This window comes from Chenopodium quinoa, unplaced genomic scaffold (assembly GCF_001683475.1).
Source record: "Chenopodium quinoa cultivar QQ74 unplaced genomic scaffold, ASM168347v1, whole genome shotgun sequence".
NCBI classification, from domain to species: Eukaryota; Viridiplantae; Streptophyta; class Magnoliopsida; order Caryophyllales; family Amaranthaceae; genus Chenopodium; species Chenopodium quinoa.
Genome location: NW_018745240.1, coordinates 2,324,138 through 2,336,715, shown reverse-complemented (window position 1 = coordinate 2,336,715; position 12,578 = coordinate 2,324,138). Strand labels below are relative to the sequence as shown.

Genomic DNA, 12,578 nt, shown 5'->3' with positions numbered 1-12,578 from the left:
CGATTCTCGGGAAGGGATAAAAGTCTTTCGGACAGGCCCTGTTTAGGTCTGTGAAGTCAACGCACATTCTCCTGGTGCCATTTTCCTTCTGAACCATCACCACATTAGCCACCCATTTCGGATATTGACAAGGTTGATGAACCCCGCATCTAGAAGTTTCTTGACTTCGGCTGCGATATCCTGGTTCTTTTGTGCGGAATAGTTCCGCTTCTTTTGCTTAACGGGCCGACATGTAGAGTCAACGTTAAGCTTGTGAGAGATGAGGTTCGGATCAATCCCGGGCATGTCTGCTGCCGAGAAAGCGAACACGTCTCGGTTGTCCCGAAGGAGTTGGATTAGCTCAACCCGAAAACTCGGATCAAGTCCTTGTTTGATGCTGACGCATTTTTCGGTATCTCCTTCGGTCAACGGTATGGACTCTTTCTGATCATCTAGCTCCGCTGCTTTGGAGCCAGATTCTTCGGATTCAGGCCTGCTGTCAATATCAGCAGACCTCCCTGGCTTCGGCTGATCTTCTTTTGAGTCTCTCGGCCCAGCCGAAGAACTAGCCTTTCCAATCCCAAAGACGATCTTTTGGTTAGGGATCCTTAAGCCGAAGCACTTAATCCCTTAGGCCTTTTAGTACCTCGATCTTTTTCTTTTTCTTTTTCTTTTTCTTCCTTATCATTCTTGTCGTCGCGGCGACTTTTGGATGGTTTGAGGTGATTGCACCTTCGAGCCTCTTTTTGGCTTCCGAAGATTTTTTTGGAGCGTCCCTCGTCTAAAACATATATCATCGTTTGATGATACGTAGAGACGACTCCTTGAACATCGTGAACGAAGGGTCTCCCCGTAATCACGTTGTACACAGACGGGACATCAACGACCATGAACTCGGCCATGATGCACTGTTTTGCTAGGTCTCGGCCTAGGGAGACAGGAAGAAGACTCTTCCCATCTGCGTATGAAGAAGAGACATTGAACCTAGTTACCGGGTAGGGAACTGGAGTTAAGTGTCTGCTCTCCAGCTTCAGCTGGTCGAATGCCTTTCGAAAAAGTATATTCGCCCCGCTGCCACCGTCCACAAGAGTTCTGTAGACGTTGTGGTTCGCGATTCCCGTCACAATTACTAACGGGTCGTCGTGAGGGTACACCACCCCCCTGCAGTCTTCGGCTGTGAACATCATGTTCGGCGCCGGAGACTGTGGCTTTCGAAATTCGGCATTGTGTATTTTATGGGCTAAACCCCTCAAATGGCGTTTCAGCGCATTCCGCGAGATTCCTCCACAAATAGTGAGAATGTCAGGGTTTCCCCCGCCATTCGGCTTGTCTTTTTTTCGGAGGAAGTCCAGATCCTGCCGAGAATCTCTCTCGGCTTTTTTTTCTTCGCGGCGCTCCGCGATGTATTTCTTTAAATATCCTTTTTGGACCAGCTCTTCAATCTGGTCCTTTAGCTGGAGGCAATCCTCGGTGCGATGCCCACTGGATTCGTGGAACTTGCACCATTGATCTTTCCCCTTCTTCTGATGCCACGAAGGAGGTGGCTTCGACTTCTTGAATCTTCCCTCTTCCTTCGTCGCACTAAATATTTTAGTACGTGGTAAGGTGAGAGGGGTGTAAGATTCGAACCTCCCTGTATAGGGTGCCTTGTCCTTCTTCGGCTCAGCGGTCGAGGGAGGTTCTGAGGCTTTCGTCTTCCCTTTCCTCGATCCTGGAACTTCGGCTGGTTGGCCTTTTGGCTTCACAATCCCTGATTGGGACTGCGACTTTGCCTTGTTCCATTCCTCGGCCCGGATGAATTTATCCGAAGCATCGAGGGCTTCTTCTAAGGTCTGCGGTGGATGCATGACCATGAAGTCCAGAAATTTTCCAGCTCGAAGACCGTTCCGCATTGTAAATACGGCCAAGCCTTGATCCAGACTTGTGATTCTGGATGACTCGTTACTGAAACGAGTCAGATAATCTCGGAGACTTTCGTCTTCCAATTGCTACAGACTCATCACCTCTGCGGTCATTTTCTCTCGGCGGTTAGCCGTAGAGAATTTACTCTTGAACTTGTTGGACAGATCATTCCAACCCGTTATAGAGCCTTCCTTGACCCCCTTGGTGATCCATGATTGGGCAACACCTTTGAGAGTCGTAGGGATGTATTTACACTAGGTAGCTTCGGACCTGGGGTTAAGGTACATGTGCCCCTCGTAAGAGGCAATGTGGTCCTTCAGATCCGAAGTTCCATTGTAAGTGATGTGTGCTGGAATCTTGACCGTCGGCACGTGTTCCTCTAATATCCATCTCTGGAAAGGTGAACTGGTGGGAACCATCACGACCTTCCCCTTCTGCCGAGCCGAAGAAACCTCAATTCTCCCTCTTAGAGAGGTGGAAGCGAGGGGTGTCCCTTCGCATGACAGTTCGGGGCGAGAGCCTTCGGGATAAGTGAGACGGTTGTGAATGCCCTTTCACCCAAGCGCTCGTAGGCACTTCGGCGAGAAGCGTTGTGGCTGTTTAGGAAGTCCTTGGAGTTTTGGACTTGGGAATTTCCGAATTGACCAGAGTTCCTACTTTGTTCTCGCTCTGCTCTAGCCAAATCTTCGGCCCTTCTGCTTCCTTCCCCCTTGGAGGATGGAATTCGTCCTTCCCCTTCTGGAACCAACTTTCTCTTACGACTTTTTGGTTTCGGCGGGGGTGAAGGAGGAGTGTCATGCACGGATGGGAGGCGCCCACCCAAGGCTTTCATGAACTCCATGTAGACAGCAACTGCCTTTGCTACTTCTTCCGTAGAAGGGACGGTAGGAGGAGTTGATTTCGGATGCAAGTGAGAATGCACGCTTTGCAGAGGGCTCTCCTCATGAGCTTCACTCTCTTTCGGCGAGCTCACAACTTGGTGAACCTGTCGGGGAGGAGATCCCTCATACTGATTCTATCTCTTCAGAGAGTTAGAGGCAGATGGTTCAGTCGACGGTGAGGGCGTCTTATTGATCCTCGTCGTGATTACGCCCATCTTCCTCGCTGTTTTAGAGTTTTTACCATTCTTAGTCATTTTCGCGTTGGCCAAGGTAGGCTTGAGATTTTTGGCTTAGATTTTTGTAAGTGTCCCCACAGACGGCGCCAAATTTTTTCGGTTAGAAAACAATGGACCTTTGGAAAGTCCTTTCGTACGAGAGGAGAGGAGGCCCAATCCGAGAGATGTCCGGATTGGGAATTTCCTGCAAAATACACGTAAACTGGCCTCAGGGGTGTGCCGAGGAAGGCCCCTCTGATGCCGAAGTCAGTACGATGTATAAAAGTAGAGAGAATAGCTATGCAAGAGATTTGGTTGCTTGAGGCTATATGTGAATGAATGTAATGAATGAGATAAATTGGACTTTTATACCTTATCTTGAGTAAGGGACATGGGCCCTTGGAATCTAGATGGGCTTGCCACTTGGATTGATCCATTTGCTGACTTAGCATATAGAGAGGAGGGTTGAACCTTGCCAATGGGCTTAGGTTATTTTCATTTATGGACTGGGCCCAAATAAAAGTTATTTGGACCCCAAACACCTAATATTTGTATTGTATTTCCTAACCTCCTTTAATTCCTTGATAATTTGGCTTGTTTTACCACAAATTTGATAAACTAATCAATCTTACTCTTAACATTATTGATGTTCAGCACCTAAATCAAAAGAGCTCTCGTGATTTTGGATCTTTGTTGGCTTAAAAAAAATGTAAGAACCCGTCAGTAAGCACTAAGCAATCTTGACTTTTTCTTTAACGCATGTATACTGCTTCGTGGCTCTTTATGTGATATTTGCATGTATATATCATACATGTACATTTGTTTTTTGTATGTATGATATATTTGTTCTTTGTAATGTTGTGCATATGACAGATTCACAAGGCAGCCAATAGTTATCGCCCATGTCGCGATCACAAATTTGTTATGAACCCATCGGAGATGTCAAGTCATGTATGCCAGTCGTTATGAACTTGACATCTGAAGACTGGTTAGATGACTTGAAGGTTTGAAGTCGGCCTTGTCGCGATGAGTCAGGACTTTGTTATGAATTTATCGGAGATGTCAAGCCATGTATGCTAGTGGTTATGAACTTGGCGTCTTTAAGACATGTTTGATAACTTGAAGATTTGAGTCGCCCATGTCGCGATGAGTCAGGATTTTGTTATGAACTCATCAGAGACATCAAGTCATGTACGCCTAGTCGTTATGAACTTTGCGTCTTAAGACTGGTCTACTCAAAATTCCAACAAGAGATTGACTTCATGGCAGGCACGTCCTAATGATTTTTTTTTTTTTTGTTTACCGTACACAGTTTATATTCTTGCGAGCCAGGAGTAATTTTTTTTTTGTTTTGTTTTGTTATTCAAAATTTATATTCTTGCAAATCAGGAGTAAATTTTTTTTAGTTTTGCTTTGTCGTACACAGTTTATACTCTTGCGTGCCAGGAGTAATTTTTTTATTTTTTATTTTTTATTTTCACCGTAAACAGTTTATACTCTTACGGGCAAAGAGTATTACAATGATGATTTTTTTTTTGATGTGGCTGCACTTGATTTTTTTTTTCCAAGTTGCCTACGTACTTGCTAAATAAACAAGTTATCTCGCAAGATCAAGCCAATGTAGTTCATACAATGTTTTTTTTTTTCTTTTTTTTTGGGTGAGCAGTTTATCCTCTTGCTTAGGAGTTTTCTAGGCTTTCACTTCATGAATAGTAACGCTTCAAAAACTTGCAATTAATTGGACCTACCCGCAACCCGTCAGCGTCAACAATCTTATACGCTCCATTGGTGTAAACTTCTCGTACCACATAAGGACCATCCCATTTTGATGTGAACTTACTTCTAGTTTTACGAGAAGTAATGATAGGTCTCCTTACTACCAAGACCATGTCTTCCACTTGAAAAGAGCAAGGTCGAACCTTCTTGTTGACTGCGCGTGACATGCGAGCTTGATAGCATTGTAATTTTTGTTGAGCTTGTAATCTTTTCTTATCAAGCACCTCAAGCTCAGCCATTTGAAGCTTGTCATTTTCATCACTAGTCAAACCTTCTTGAATTGCAATTCCCAGTGATGGAATTTGAAGTTCTAATAAGGGTAGGAGAGCCTCAACACCATACACCAACACGTACGAAGTAGATTGTGTTGCATTCTTGTATGTCGTCCTATATGCTCAAAGTGTCTTTCCTATATTTTCATGCCAATCACGCTTAGACTTTGCAACGACCTTGCTTAGCAAATTACAAAGTGTTTTGTTAAAGCTTCAACTAGACCGTTTGCAGGAGCATTGTACATGGATGACTTATGTTGCGTGAACTTGAACTTTTGGCAAAGGCTATTCATCAAGTTGTTGACGAATGGTTTTCCATTGTCAGTGACGATTTGTTGAGGTATTCCATACCTGTAAATGATATCACTACTAGAAATAGGCCATTTTCCGACGAACTTAAATTCCGTTGGAAAATTCGAATATTCCGACGGAATATTGGTCTGTCCAAAAAATCCGTCGGAAAAGATAAGTTTCTACGGAAAATCCCTCGGAAATATTCCGACGGATTTTTTTCCCCTCGGAATTTATTGCTTCCGACGGAATATTCCCTCGGAAAATTTCTCCCGACGGAAAATTCCGAGGGATAAAAATCCGTCGGAACATATTAATTTCCTACGGTTTTAAATTTGTAGAAAAAATTCCAACGGAATGTAGGCCTTTTTCGACGGAAATTTATTTAAAAAAAAATCAAAAACAAAACCCTAAATGAATTCCGTGACCCCCTACCCCCTTCCCTTTTCATTTCTCTTTCTCTCTCCCCGCCCCATTTCCATCTCCTCCTTCTATTCATTTCTCTTTCTCTCTCCTCTCCTCCTATCTTTCTCTCTCCTCACCTCTTCTTTCACCGCAACCCATACGCATTTTCAAGGGGCGACTGAGGTTCGGCGTCGAAATGAGGCTTGGAATCGTTGAGCTGGACTCGGCGGCTACTGTTTTGGTTGCTTTGGTGCTCCATCTATCCAAGTCGCCGGCTAATTTCACTATATATTCATTCCGGTTTCATCAACAACAACCTAAACATCAATTGTAGATCTTGTAATTTAGGTTTGTGTTTAGATCTAGTTAATTGTATATGTAATTGTAATGTTAATTTATAAAATTTATTAGACAATTATATATTTATACATTTCTATTAATTTTCCTTGTTTAAGTTTGGTTTTTTGAATTTTTTGGGGTTATTTCCGCTTTTTATGGGGTTAATGGTGGTGGTGTGGTGGTGTCGGTGGTGGTGGGGTGGGCTGTTGTGGTGGTGTCGGTTTGGTTTGGTGTGGGTGGGCTGTTGTGGTGGTGTTGGTGGTGTTGGGATGGGGTTGTGGTGATGTCGGTTTGGTTTGGTATTGGGGTGGGAATGTGGTGGTGTCGGTGGTGTTAAGGGTGGGTCTGGGGTATGGGTGGGTAGGGGGGCAGGGGGTGGGCTAGTGGGTGTGGCTTTTTTTTTTTTTCTATTAAATTTTTCCGTCGGAAGGTAGTAGATTCCGACGGAAGAGGTATATTCTGACGGAAAATTCCGTCGGAAGCTTGGCTTGTTGCGACGGAATTTTCAGTCGGAAACTTGCGACGAACTTCCCAATTAAGTTAAACTTGACTTCGACAGAACATAATCCGTTGGAAATTCCGTCGAAATGGACCTTTCCGACGGAATTTCCCTCGGAATATCGCGAAATTCCTACAGTATGTAATACGATGGTGCTTTCCGACGGAATTTCAGGGTTTTCCGACGGATTTTTTCCGTCGTTTATTGGGTGTTTTCTAGTAGTGTATGGGTACGAATGAAGTCGACAACATTTTATTTTTTCACCTCACGAAGGGGAATAGCTTTAACCCACTTAGAAAAGTAATCAGTGGCAGCTAGAATGTAAGCGTGACCACCAGATGACTTTGGTGTGATTGGACCAACAACGTCAAGACCTCATCCTTCAAATGGCCATGATGTCACGGTTGGATGTAGTGGTTCTAGGAGTTGGTGAACGAAGTTTGGATGAAATTGACATGCTTCACACTTTTTAACGAACTCCATGTAATCTTGAACCATTGAGGGCTAGTAATACCCCATCCTTTTAATACGATCATGAAGCTTAGGACCAGATTAATGAGCTCCACAAATCCCTGAATGAAATTCCTCTATTGTTTTGACTGCCTCTTCAGCTTCTAGACATCTCGACCATAGCTAGTCAAAAGACTGTCTATAAAGAGTCCCTTTGAAAAGAATAAAACGAGAGGCTCGACGGCGAATTTCTATTCGAGGTCGTGGATCATTAGGCAGCTTTTGGTGATCCAAATAATCGATGATTGGTTGACGCCAGTCTTCTTTGTCAATTTGGAAGACAGTGATCATGTCAACTTCCTTGACCTCTTCATCTTCAACTTCATATTCTTTAGGAGCAACTACCCAACGATTGCAAACAGGAACATACATGGTTTCTTCTGCCCCCAGTGCCAAAGTGGCTGCAAGACCGGCAAGCATGTAAGCCATCTTGTTGGCACTCCTTGGAACATGGTTTAGCCTAACAGTGTCAAATTTGTCCAGAATCTTGATGCATGTTTGTGATAAGGAATTAAATCCTCTTTCTTGACTTCATATTCGCCTAGAAGTTGGCTTATCACAAGTTGCGAATCTCCATAGACGTCAAGATCTTGAATTCCCATTTCAACCGCCATTTGAAGACCCAAAATGAGAGCTTGATATTCAGCCATGTTATTTAGCACAATTGTGTTAACATAAACGAGTAAGGTAAGACATGTTTTTCTGGTGATACAAAGACTACCCCTGCTCCCGCACCATCGTGGCGAGCAGCCCCATAAAAATACATTTCCCATGGTGGGAGTATTTCAATGTTGAACATAGCTTCTCCAAGCAAATCAACGAAAATCTCCCATTCAGGTGGTACTGGGTGATCGGCAAAGAAGTCAGCGATGGCTTGTCCTTTAACAGATGTTTATGGTACGACACTATATCGCACTGTTTGATGAGTACAACCCATTTCACCAGTCTTCCAAACAACACTGGTCTTGAAAGGATGTACTTGATTGGGTCGGCTTTGGAGACGACATGGACTGTATGTAGGGGTGTTAAAAAAAACCCGACCCGGTTGTCCCGTCCCGATTTCCCGACGATCCGCAAAAAACCTGACGGGAAATTTTCAAAATTTTCTGTTTTTCGGGTCGGGTACCCGTCCCGGTAAAATAGCACTTTCGTGGGCCGGGACATGGGACAACCTTTGCAATTATCGGGTACCCGGATACCCGTTTAAAAAAAAAAACAAAAAAAAAACTCAAAAATTCAAAAACCCGGATACCCATTACCCACCCACACCCTATCTTCTTCTCTTTCTTTAATTTTTCAGCCCAATCCTCCTCTTTCTCTATCCTCCTCCCCCTATTACTCTCTTTCTATCTCTTCTCCTCTCTCCTTTCTCTTTCCTCCTTTTCACTAAAATCACGTTGCTCTCCTTTTCTCCTCTCCTCCCTTCTTTCTCTTTCCTCTGTTCTTTCTCACGCCTCTCTCTTTCTCCTCTTTTTTTCTCTTTCTTTTGGTTTTCATGGTCAAAACGAAGGTTTTCGTCACAAAATTTGTGAAATTTGGCAAAAACGAAGATTTTAATGGTTAAATTCGACCAGAGTTTTCATGGTCGAATTTAACCGTTTTAAACCAAATACGAGGTGAAATCCAAGGAAATTTTCGGTTTAAAAGCTATGCTTTCTTGTTTTTAATTTTTTTTTTGAATTTTTAATAAATCCATTTATATGATATGATTTATGGTAATTATCGTGCTTTTTTTTTTTTGGTAAATTTCATTATTTTTGGTTAAATTTTGGTGGTGGTGGTTTCGGTTTGGTGTGGGTGGGGTTTGGTTGGGTTGGTTTTGATTGTGGGTTGTGGCTATCGATGATGTTGGGTTGTCGGTTCGTTGTGGGTTTGGGGTTTCGGTGGTGGATCTGGGTTGGTGGGAGGTTTTGGTGGTGGTGGAGTGAATTTAGGTGGTGGTGCGTGGTGAATTACGGTGGTGGTGGGTGGTGAATTGCGGTGGTGGTGGGGTGATTTTGATGGTGGCTTAGGAGGAGAGGAGGTACGTTTGGGTTTCTCGATTCACTCCTTTCTTGGATAAATAAAATCCGGGACGGGACACGGGCCAACTAATCAACTACCCGAAGATCCGGGTATCCGAAAATCCGGGTACCCGGATCTGAACACCCCTAACTGTATGAGCTTGCATATAATGCCTCAATTTTTGGATGGTAAAAATTAATGCAAGACAAATTTTTACAATTGGCGAAAAGCTCAGCTCGGCACCCACCAGTCTTCGGCTTAAGTAATAAAGAGTTGTCTCCTTGCGATCTTCTATTTCTTGAGCATACATTGCCCCCAACAAATTTTTATTGGGCAGCAATGTAGAGAATGAGAGGCTTTCCTTTGACTGGTACCCCCAAAACTGACGGAGAGGACAAATACTTCTGTATACTGTCGAATGCCTTTCGACATGACTCATTCCATACACTACAACATATTGTATCAAATAGGACGACTGCATCCTTTCAAACAAGGCGACCTAAAAATGCCGTTGTAATTAATTCCAAAAATGGGTGACCTTGAGTTGCCATTTTAGATAATATCAAAAAGGGCGAGTTGCAAGTTAGTCGCCCTATTTTGCGTACACAATAATTAAAAGGGCATATCCATACTACTTGCCACCTTTAAGCCCAAAAAATTAAACCCGCGCCCTAACCCCAAAAATTTCCAATCTCCCTCCTTTCTAAATTCTAGTACATTCTACCCCTACTTTTAATTGTTGTCTGAAACAGTAAATGACTATAGGAATTGGCAAGAATATACTACAAAGCGAGCTTGTGTTCTAATTACGTAATTCGTAAATAACGATGTTGTAATCGATTATAAGGTCTAAAACAGTAAATTGATGACAAATCACATATTTTTGTAACAATTCAAGCGATTATGTACAAGTTTTGATAGTTTGTTTGTATAACTTTCTATACTTGTTCAATTGTCTACGATTTTGTTTGAATTTGGGTTTTAAATGTATTGGGTAATTTGGGATTATGGATAGAAAGTTTAAAATTGATGTAGTATGGTAATTACAGAGAAGAATTTAGCAACTTTTGAATTTGATTTTGTGGGTGAAAGTCAGAGAAAAAAATAACTCCATTAATAAAATAATGGAAGAAGAAGACGATAGCTCTTAAACTGATACTACTGTAGCATCTTGGGTTGTATTCCATTAAACGCAAGCATCAATAACTATATACTAAAAGACACACCAGCAATGACACATGTTAAAAGATTAGAAAAGATTTTTCCAAATATATATTGATACCATAAACTCCTTAACCTAATTTATGACACACATATATATATTTTGCTAATAATAGACTTTCATAATAAACTCATTTTTACAAATTATTAACTTAGCAAGATTTAATTTTTATTATTAAATATAATATAAATTAAAAAATAATTATTGAAAATTACCGTGCATGTCACGGGACCTAAACTAGTATGCTAAATAATACTCCCTCTGTTTATTTTTATTTGTAACTTTAGAGTGTTTTGCGGTTCACGGGGCAAAACTTAAGGGACAAATATTAGAGGAAGAATAATGGTGATTAATATATTGTAAGAGTATGTAATTAAAGAGGAAAAAGAATGTTTGGATAATTAATCAACCACCCACGCCACCACCAAGACCAGCTAACACCACCGCCGCCTTTACCAACACCACAGCCGGCTTCACCACCACCACTACCACCCCCACGAAACCACCACCGCAACCAACCCCACGAAACCACCACCACCCTGGTTCTGAAAGGCACATGAGTCCGAACCCTAACCCAGAAATCGTCACCATCACCACCTTAAATAAAACCCAAAACCCACGCCCTATACCCACCTCTAACCCAGACCACCCAAAAATCCGGCAGCTCCACCCACCTACTCACCCCACTATAACCAACTCACCACACTAACCCTAACCCAAAAAAATCAAACAAAATCCAAAAAAAATCTAGAAATTTCGAAAATAAATCACCCAAAATAATCGGGAAAAAAATACAAAACTGTAGATCTATAATGATCAACAATAAAAATTAACAATAGAAATACAATACAAAAACATACAATAAGCTTACAAAACGGAAAATTAACAATAAAAATTGTAGATCTACAATAATCAACAATAAAAACACGAAACAAAAACGAAAAACGAAACAAATCAAACTGTAGGTCCCATTTTGCAGCGGCGAACGGTGTCTTCATTGTCGAGCTTTGAAGCTGCACACCCCATTTTTATGGGTTAGTTTTACAGAGAAATTTGAGAGGAAAGAGAGTGGGTTAATGGCGGCTTTCGAGTGATGATTTCATGGTGGTGGTTGGTTTGGAGAGAGAAAGAACAGTTTATAAAGGAAGAAGAGTGGAGTGTAGTAGAGTAGAGACTAGCTTACTGTAATAGGAGAGAGAATGGTGGTGTGAGGGGTGGTGGTCGTGACTCGTGATGGAGGAGGGATGAAGAGGCCGAAGGTGAAAGAGATGAAGAGGGTGAAGGAGATGAAGAGAGGTTGAAGAAAGAGATGAATGGGTGGGGGGTAGACTAGGAGATGATTAAATGGAGTGGGTAGAATTCGATTAATGATTTTAGATTAGATTAAAAAGGTTATTGTGATTAAAATAAGATAAGGGTAAAATTAAGAAAATCTGAACTTTTAAGTAAGGGTACATTTGTAATTTTTAGGGTTTTTGTTTACTAAAAATAAAAAGAAATAGAAAGTTGCACATAATGATTAGCGGAGCAAAATGGCAAAGTTGCAGATAAAAATTAACGGAGAGAGTATAATTAATTAAGATGCATGAGGTTTCATCAATTTTCTATACATTGTATTTCTTTTTTTTCTTTTTACATTGTATTTGGTTAAAGTGTGATGATTATAAATGATACTTGTTTTAACACTTTAACTTGTAGGTTTCTCTTCAACTATCAATTAAAGGTTTTAATAAAATGAATATAATGCATTGTATTAGTTCAGGAGGTATACAATTATTGTGTTAGAGTATGTTTGTTTCTATCCAAATTGAAAAATTGTGTTGTTTTAAAAAATAAATAAATAAATAAATCACTTCAAAATGGTTGAATATGAAAATAATTAATAATATGTATCTAAATAAAAACTTGTGTCACTTAAAAACGGGTGAATTTTGATAGTTTATAAAGCAGAGGAAATATGATGTAGTATAGGCTTATACAAGTTTGACAAATTTGTAAAAGTTTAGACTTCGTAAAATATAAATGGTCACTTACAATATCTTTTATTTAAGTCGTTTGTTAAAACAAAATATTTTCTATGTATGTCTTACATGGCCATATCAATTACTTGTTTGTAGTTATCGGAAGTGTTTCGGATGAAAACAATAGGACGTTCAGCAAGCCCTTTTCAAGGGAGAAAACTGGTCTCGGTCTAAGTGATGATTGGGCCGAGGATTTCCTGCACAACAAATACACGTAAACTAGCCTCGGGGATGATTGTCGAGGAAGACCTCTCTAATGCTA

The 12,578-nt window shown here is 41.2% G+C and overlaps 1 protein-coding gene across 1 annotated transcript; it reads right to left on the bottom strand.

The window, feature by feature from the left end:
- Positions 1–587: 587 nt before the first annotated feature.
- On the bottom strand, positions 588–1,871 carry LOC110711211. The gene has a single exon (XM_021889590.1). It carries the CDS (start codon positions 1,869–1,871, stop codon positions 588–590), a length of 1,284 nt encoding a protein of 427 aa, XP_021745282.1.
- Between the last annotated feature and the right edge of the window lie 10,707 nt (positions 1,872–12,578).